Genomic DNA, 9,043 nt, shown 5'->3' on the forward strand with positions numbered 1-9,043 from the left:
CTGCCATGTGATTGGTTGGTTAGATAATTGCATTAATGAGAAATTGAACAGGTGTTCCTAATAATCCTTTAGGTGAGTGTATATACTAAAACAAACTAATCTACATAACGCCAAACAATGCTTTTGAAACTGAAAAGGGATTCAATACATATAGTCGTGTAAAAAAAGAAATAAAGAGACAGTGAAATTACAAAACTTTTTATTTCAGAGGCAATTAGCAGGCAAGGCACAGCAAAGTTATTTACATGTCTTCTACACTATACAGATGTCCTGCCTACAGAAAACATGTAGCACCTCAAATAAATACTTCAACATACAAAGATGGTCATATTAAAGGTGTATACCTCAGCATTCTCTGGAAAATTACTTTACAGATGCCAGTATAGTATAGTATACAGTATAGTAAATTAAAACATTTATTCTATAAATAGTTTCAGAAAATCAGTTGGAAACAGAAAAGTGTAGGAACATCTGCAATAGAGCCCATAGTTTTGAAAGTCTTCCACTTTGTGTATAGAATGCTTTTCGGAGCCAACAGATGTGCAAATCCAAAGTCTGGTCACAATCTCTCGATTTGCATTCCATCCATTTCTACTCCATTTTAACCGACAGCTGATGTGACACACTGATGATAAATTATAAATATAATTGCAGATTCAAGCAGTCTCCTCAATTCCTCTACAAACACAATTTTTTAAACTCCACATTACAAATGGTATAATAGTTTAGGACAGTGCCTGCCACAAATTATTGTATTCAAATATCTCATAAAATATACATGAATTGTCCGATTGTGTGTGTGGAGGGGGGGAGCTGGAGAATACTGGGGTAACTGTTTATCAACCATCATGGCTATAATTAATTTCCTGATACTTTGTTTGACGTATTCTGTGCTTCCTACTGGCCCAGAGCTGCTGGGTATTCTTTGTTGATGGTCTATGATCAAACCGTTTGCTTGGGTAATCCATCTGCTCCCAAAAGATGGAGGCTGGGCTCTTCCACCATGCAAGGACCTGGGCCTGCCTAAGAGAAACATAGAAAATAGTTTCTGGTTTTAGTGGCATGGAATTGCATTTGTAAGGGGTTTCAGAAATGCTCAGCAGACACTGCTCACAAATGTAACAAGTTTATTACAAACAAAACACACACAGGATAACCTAAAGTTTTCCGCTTGTGTGAGGTGGAGTAAAGAACTAAATATCGTGAGTAAGGGACAAAGGACAATGGGTTGGCGTTTGAAATCCAATCATACAAACAATTAACATATACATGAGTTTATTTATTACTTTTGCAGTTGCGTGTGGTTCCTGATTTTCATGTGCTACGTGGTTTGAAACGAAGGATGACTGGCCAAATGGTTATCACCCTTTATTGGTGATCAGTATAGCCCAGTGCTTGCAAACCCCCCAATCAAATACCTGTGTTTAAAAAACTAAGAAAATAGCTATATACATTCCCAATGAAACAAATAAAAGTATCCCGCTACATAAATACATTTGTACATATAAACTAATTACATTACATTACAAACATGAGGAAATTGACAACAACAGTAACAATATGAAGACAATCATAAAAGTCAAATTTCCCACTACACATATCTGACACTTTGCAATCCCCATTCCCCTTTCTCAAACATTTAATTACCCCTTTAACATCCAATCATTCTACCTTTGTGTTGATGATGTAGCTGATTCCTTTGGGAGTGGGCTCCACTGCAATGGCAGTTTTCACCTCCTCAGACAGAGACACTGGGCTCACAGACAGACCCTTGAGGAACCTGATGAGACAGAGACTACTGTAATTGCATGGAGATGGATACTGTATCAAAGTACATTTAAATGAGAACAGTGGTGCTCTCTGGTCCTCTAGTGCTTAAGTGTCATCTGATTTTATTCTACAACAGCTCTCAGTTTGCTGTTTAAATTAATTACTTGCTAAACTGGACCAGTTTGATATTTGCACACGTTTTTAACCCTCTTGATCAAATTAGTATTTTGGAGCCCTGGGCTGGATTGAAACCAGTTTTATTCATTCATTTTAAATTGTGTGTTGCTGGTTAGCACATTAGAAAGTAGAGACCCAGAGTTTTCACATCCCTCTCTATCCCTTTCCTAGAGGAGAGTCAGACCTTTGTCCCATGATAGAGCGCATCATGGATAGGTTACGTAATCTCTTCTACTCACTGGCTTTGATCCACAGTCCCCCAAGTTTAGTCACTTTTGAAAACTGAGATCCAGAGATTTCAATTGCTATCACAAAGTTCTACACCCCTTTCCTATGCATTACAGCAGCTTGCAGTCAGTCCTCTGTGCCAGTGTGCATATTAGATAGGATACACATGGCACTCTCTGGCTTAGTTCCACAAACACACGAGTCTGGACTTGCTTGAAAGTGCAGGATAATAACTGTCTAATGGTATTGTGTATGCTTCCCATTAAAACAAATTGAAGTAATTGAAAACAAGCTGATATTGCTTTGAAAAGCATTATGTCTCAAAAAGGCAACTCATTATTTAAGGGATCTGGAACATTTATTGGTAGGATGCCCTTGAAGTTGGCCAACCAGAAGGGCATATAAAGTCTCTTTAAATCACTAATCACCCGAGAAAGGGTTCAATGTTTTATTATATAAATAATTACTTAAATTGTATAGGTCTTCTTGTACACAAAGCAACAAACATGGCCAAAAAAGGTAACCTTGATCTAGAAAGGGTATGAACAAACATCTAGACAAGTGTAGTGTCTTATAAGCGTCTCTAAAATGGGTCCACCCCTCACCAAACTCTACAGTACAGCGTAGTAGAGATGGAGCTTGGTTCAGAAGATCTACATGGTCTTCTGATTTTGTTATATAACAGACCTTAATGAATAGATTGCATTAAGGATTATGGATTGCAATAAATTGCATTATGGAGTGAAAAATTACCTCCTGCTCAATTTGTTGTTAGTAAATAAGTCAAAGAAGTACACAAATCTGCAGGATTGTGCTTTCTCCACAATCAGGGTTGACCACCTCTGGTTAACACACTCACACTTTGTACACGTTAATGCTCAGACATAAATAAATCAAATTCGGTGAAATAGATAATGCTGGTCTAGCACAGCAGTCAGTGAAAGTTCCCTTCTGCTACTTGACCCTTGACCTCTGTGCTGTGTTTCTGGCTCTGGGTGGAGAGTGTCAGGAACTCACTGTCCTCCATTGTTTTCCGGGGGGAAGAAGTGCTTGACCACCTGCACAAACTCATCCACGTGCTCCTCCAGTGTGTAGATCACAGCATTGGGGCCGGCATCAAATGTGTATGCTACCTGGTGGGGGGGTATAGTAATGTATAGTAAAACTATTGTCCTGTCTCAATACTAGCCACCAAGATTTAAACAAATCATTGATGCCCAAAATGTAAAAAAAAACAACACTCAATTTAATGCAGATTTAAATGTAGAAGAGAGCAGCTTTCAGTGCCAAAGTCGTCGTTTTGTTTTTACTCAAATTAAATCTATTTGATTTCAAGAAATAGCAGTGAATTTTCTGCCCCCGGTGTTTTCCTTATTTCAAACACACACACATTTAAATGTTTCACATCCCCTTTTACACCTCCATGTTACCAAATCAGTTTGAACAGTCACACTACAGTGACCAGAAAGAGAACACTTTAGCAACAGTATAAACCACCCTTGAAAATGTCAGACTCAATCACACTGCAAAAGGGAAGTTGAAACACCTGACACACACAACACATGCTTAAAAATACAAAATAATTCTGCCTCCAGATACAGTCATAGGAACAGTTGCTTTTCCAGTAGTGTAAAGAATAATACTTCAGAAAATTGGTTATATTCATACAGTAAACGAATAGACTAATAGAACATCTTGCACATTGCATTGCTAGTAGCTAATCAGTCCTGGTATCAGACATCCAGTAAGTTCAACTACAGTGTATTGAATAGGTTAGGTCTTAAGTTGACCATTAACAGTTTAACATTTGCCTTCTTCTAATCAAAAACAAGACGACAATTGAAAACAGCTTCAGAAATTGCATCAGAAATGATAGCTCATATCATTACATATGTATTTCAGGTGCGTATTTGGTTTTCCAATTCCGTTAAGTTGCATAGGAAGGTTTATCATCAAAATGAGGTAGGTGAACTGTAGCCTACTTGTTTGTAATAGGTTTATATTCAAGTTGACCAAAACATAACAGTATAGGCATAGATTTTGTTCAATAGAGTGAAAGAATCACAAACTCCACTTCAAATGTGACATTGATAAAAAGAACAAGGAAACAAAAACTGCAGAGCATTGATAGTGTGGCTCTTCCAGAACACAATATATATGGTCTATCCATTTTAAGTGAACCACTATCAAGAAAAGATCTGAATATTTCACAAAATGTCTACAGAGAAATGTCCTTTTCTGTTCTATTCTGTGACTGAATACAAGGCATCATTTTAACAATATGACCCACAGTAGCCATGTCCCAGACTCCATCGTCAGACCCTTCTCCCATCTTCCCAGCCCGACTCGACCTGACCGGTCCTGTCCTACCATGCCCTGAAGCATGTTATCCTCATCCCCTTTCTTAACATGTAAATATAAATAAAGACAGCAGACATTGGGTTAACTTAAAACCTGGTGTTGTCCGTGTGACTTTCTTGTATTGTTTATTTTCTCCAGATAGGTAATTTTGTTCCATTTTTAAACAAGAATAATATAACTGATCTGAATATGTACCAGATGGTATGTTTTTTTATTTAATTCCAACTACCCCATTTTCCTTAACTGCTTAACTGGACATGTATCACCACTTCCTATACTAAAGATATGAAGTGATGGAGTAAACATGCTGCAACATGGCTCTCAGTGACAGGAATGTCATAACCCAAATATTGAGTTGACTCCCGTTTAAGTTTCTTGCCCTTCCTGAGGACCCCTGCTCTTACCCGGGTGTGTCCATAGTGCGCGTTGTAGCAGTGCACCATCCTGATGATGCGATGAGACACGTCATTCAGGTAGAAGATGGGGGGGTAGGTGTCCAGGCAGGTGGCATGGAACTGGTTGCTGTCCTTCATGGTCAGCTCTCCAAACGCGGCGAAGTCCCGCTGGCGGATGGCACTTATCATCTCAGTCATCCTTCCAGGAACCACAGAGTCGGCCCGGTGCTGCAGAGCAGAGGGACATGCTGACCTCATCAGCCTCTTGTAACATTACTCAATCACTGGTGCTTTTAGACCTGAATCATTAGGTCATAGGTCACTCAAGACATTTAAATAATCAATTAACAAAGTCTTCAAATATAGTCCCTGAGAGTTTGCCTACTAGCCTACATTCAAAACTACATTGGATTGGGGCTCTTCAGGAGCAGGTTGAGACCACTGCCGTAGAACGCTTCGATACATGTTGATGCTGACCTTATATGCGCCTTGACAACAATTAAGGTATGTTTTAATCTCAGAGCCCCAGTGATCCTATAGTGAAATGATAATACAGGGCTGTCCTGATACCCTGAAAGCCTGTGCCCACCAGCTGTTTTTGAAAGACTAGTTTGTTAGCTTAGGAAATAGTATTTCTTAACCCACAAGTACCTATATATAATAGGATATAACAAATTTAAGAAAGCAAAAACAAAAAAAATCATAAAAGTAGTTATAATTATATACTGGTACTGACATTTCCAACTCTTACACTATTTATAGATTAGTGACATCGAAACCACTGAATATTGTCAATATTTGGAAAACTGACTGCACAAGAAAATACTAACACAGATTTTCAGTAGTGCTAAAAATTTTAGACAGGATTACACATTTTGTTTCTTGCATTGTATGGATAAATTAAGCCTGCTGAAAAACAGACCCATAAAGACACTGACTTTTTCATACTGTACAGTACCGTGAGAAGGCTGACATATAGAAATGACTGACAGATTGATAAAAGGCTCCCTGTACCTTTAGAAGTAGGCTGGTCTCCACGCTCGTATGCATACCTGCCGTACTTCCGACTGGTTTACGCTCCGCACTCACCTACAGATCCCGGAGAGAAACACCAATGAAATACGTCTGCTCAGGAACTTGGAAACACATTTAGACAGACATGGCAAGGTAAGGGAATTGAATCTCACAATGAGAATCTATCGGCACAACACTGTAAATCTAGGGGGGTTGCCAGTTCAGATGCAGGCTATGACACTTGTGGCTGGGAGGTCTTGGTGGTGCCATTAAACATATTCCTTGTAATTAAGTTTCCTATAGACATTCTTACAAAGCCCACATTAAATCTCTGATGCACCAACTACTAACAACACTAGATATTGATATTGTTACCTTTATACGCCATATTTGTAGAAAATGTTAGAATTTCTAAAACTACGTGAGACTACGTGGTCAGAGGATAAATAACGAAAATAGAAGATGAAGAATAAGACAAACAGATTGGAATTAAATGGAGATGGAAAGTAAATGTTTAATTTCAAATTTAAAACACTGAACGAGGACATTAGGAGGCAGGAGGCCACTGCTCACCACCAGAATTAACACGCGTAGCTCCGGCCAGTGAGATTCAGCCTCCACCTGCTCCGCCACGCTGTCCTTCCCATCAGTCCGCTCTCCCATGCGCCACTGCACAAAGCCCCCATACATACTGCGGCACGCACTGCCCGAGCCCTGCCGCGCCACTTCCGACAGCTCGCCCTCCACCCCGTACAGCCGGGCCAATGTGTACACTGGACAACAGGGGGGGAGAGTGCATTTATTGAGAAGAAACACAGTATTTAACATTTAAAAGGTTGTTAGGAAAGATGCAATATTGTATTATTGCCAATTTAAGTTAATAATAATGCTTGACACAATATGACTATTTATTATATACCTTAGCAGACGTCCTTATCCAGGGAGACTTACAATTGTTACAATACATCAGTTTTTGTATACATACAATTACCCATGTATGCAGCTGGGTTTGTACTGGAGCAATCCAGGTACAGTGCCTTGCTCATGGGTACAACACCAGTGTCGCCCACTTGGGATTGAACCCACAACCCTCTGCTCCAGAGTCCTGACCACTACACAAACTGCATGAAAATCACAATGTGGGTAGATGGTAGCAGCTTCTCACCCAAACAAGCATAACCTGCAGCAGAGGAGGCCAGTCCAGCGGCGGTGGGAAAGTTGTTCACAGAGCAGATGTGAACTTTGTGCGACAAGCCTAAGCTCTCTGTGCTTACATCCCCATCACTGCGTCTCTTCCTGGCAAGTCGACGGACTTTCCACACAAAAAACAAGTAAACAGAACAATGTTTTAGTTCTTCACATATTTCAGAGTAACAGGCAGGACAATAAGTCAGCTAAGTAGTCCCATCCTGCTATGGGCAGCACTGAAGCAACTTCAGTGGCAGAAATCAAGAAACTGGCGGGACAAAATGGAAGGTGGGAAATACCTATAAAGATGTTTTGAGCATTATCAGTTCATGGATGTATCAACATGCTTAGTGGGACGCAGGATGTGAGGTTCATCAAGTGAACAGAACTTTGTGACAATGCAACAATGGCCCAGGAAACAGCTCTTTAACTAGGCAATAAATGATTGCTTTCTGAGTTTTGCATTAAACTGAGCTAAACTAGATGACCGTGTTGTAGCTATGAGAGGAGCTGCATTGAAATAACGGTGTTATTCTTCGACCTGTAATTTAGTTTTACAGTACTTGTCTGTGTGTAGGTCACCCACTTTCTCTCAAACAGGACTGCAGTCGCGGCTGGTTGATGTTGTCCTCTTTGCCATTGAGCCAGATGCGATCTTCTTTAAAGTGACGACTGGAGGCGACTGTGGTAGTGGTCTTCAGCTACAATGGTAATCAGATCACACAGAGCTTTATGACACAGAACGGTAATTGCACAGTGATGTGTTTCATTTGTATAGTAATGCGATCAATTGGCATACATGTACTATAACTGTACCTGGTCTTGGTGAAGTGTGACACTCAAAGAGGAATTTATGGGCAAGATTAAATCCTCATCCCTCTTCCCCCCTGGAGAGTAGAATAAAAACATACGATCTGAAATAAGCGATCATCGCCCACCCCAACTCGACAATACAATACAACCCCCCTGAATGAATGAATGAATGCATGAATGTCCACATCAGGAATCCAACCCAAACCAAAACAACACAGCGATACTCACAGTACTTTATAACCGCGATATTTACAGGCGCAGTGCAGGTCACTAACGTGATGTTGTGTCTACTTTCTTCCGGCATCTCGTATTTGTTTATTCTCACTATATCACAGGAACACAAAATAAGACTCTTAATTCTGACAGTGTGTGTTAAAATACGGATTCTTTAAAACCCACTCCAAACATTTCCATTGCACTTCCCAAATACACCCGAGCCCAGCTATTGGCTGCGTTAAAAACAGAAAGAGATTTTTCAACCAATCAACGCACGGTCCTGCACTGCCTGTATGACTAGGAGCCAATGAGAGCAATGAGACCATCCTCACACGAAAATAAGATCCGCCTTATGCGCATGCGTATTAGTTCATGTTTCGCGAGAGCACGGGTCGCGGTGTAGCGCCGTCTGCGAGATCTGCGCAGCTCCACCAATGGGATCGGCGCGATTCTGTTTATATGCGCAGAGCTGCGGAAATCTGCCGGTGCTCTTCAGAACGTCTGCGTGACGTCAACATAGACAGCAGCCACAGTTGAACTAATTGACTGGAATATTGGCCTAGATTCACACTTATGGCTTATACAGACTAGTTCCCTATTATTAAGCAGGCACCAAAAACTAAAGAGCCTACGAAAACAATTGCCCATGTATTTTGTTCTATGATAAAAATGTAACAAAGATATCGTCTTGAAGAAATATATTTATATAGCAACTCATTAGCAAGGATAGGCACAGTTTTTTATTAACAGAGACAGTCATGTCAATGTTAATCTTTTCCTTCCATAAAGTTAGAGACATTAACACTTTGCATAAAACAATATCTAAATTGATTAATTTATACTAAAGGTGGCAACGCATACTAGTGACAAACATATAAAAA

The 9,043-nt window shown here is 40.0% G+C and overlaps 1 protein-coding gene across 1 annotated transcript; it reads right to left on the bottom strand.

The window, feature by feature from the left end:
- Window positions 1-182: 182 nt before the first annotated feature.
- mvda (mevalonate (diphospho) decarboxylase a) lies at window positions 183-8,388 on the bottom strand. The gene is made up of 10 exons (XM_066714109.1): window positions 8,175-8,388; window positions 7,950-8,020; window positions 7,720-7,834; window positions 7,111-7,257; window positions 6,519-6,718; window positions 5,946-6,020; window positions 4,941-5,159; window positions 3,193-3,308; window positions 1,672-1,780; window positions 183-1,023 (listed from the first exon to the last, which is right to left on the bottom strand). The coding sequence occupies exons 1-10, from the start codon at window positions 8,248-8,250 to the stop codon at window positions 943-945; spliced, it is 1,209 nt and encodes a 402-aa protein (XP_066570206.1). The 5' UTR covers window positions 8,251-8,388; the 3' UTR covers window positions 183-942.
- Between the last annotated feature and the right edge of the window lie 655 nt (window positions 8,389-9,043).

The sequence above is a fragment of the Amia ocellicauda genome, chromosome 9 (assembly GCF_036373705.1).
Source record: "Amia ocellicauda isolate fAmiCal2 chromosome 9, fAmiCal2.hap1, whole genome shotgun sequence".
In the NCBI taxonomy this organism is placed as follows: domain Eukaryota; kingdom Metazoa; phylum Chordata; class Actinopteri; order Amiiformes; family Amiidae; genus Amia; species Amia ocellicauda.

Excerpts from the sequence above, each read along its gene's own strand:
- mvda (XM_066714109.1), bottom strand. The coding sequence starts at position 8,250 with ATGCCGGAAGAAAGTAGACACAACATCACGTTAGTGACCTGCACTGCG. Across the intron at positions 6,719-7,110 it reads TGCAGGTTATGCTTGTTTGG|TGTACACATTGGCCCGGCTG; the intron begins GTGAGAAGCTGC and ends CCTGTTGTCCAG. Across the intron at positions 6,021-6,518 it reads TACGCGTGTTAATTCTGGTG|GTGAGTGCGGAGCGTAAACC; the intron begins GTGAGCAGTGGC and ends CGGGATCTGTAG.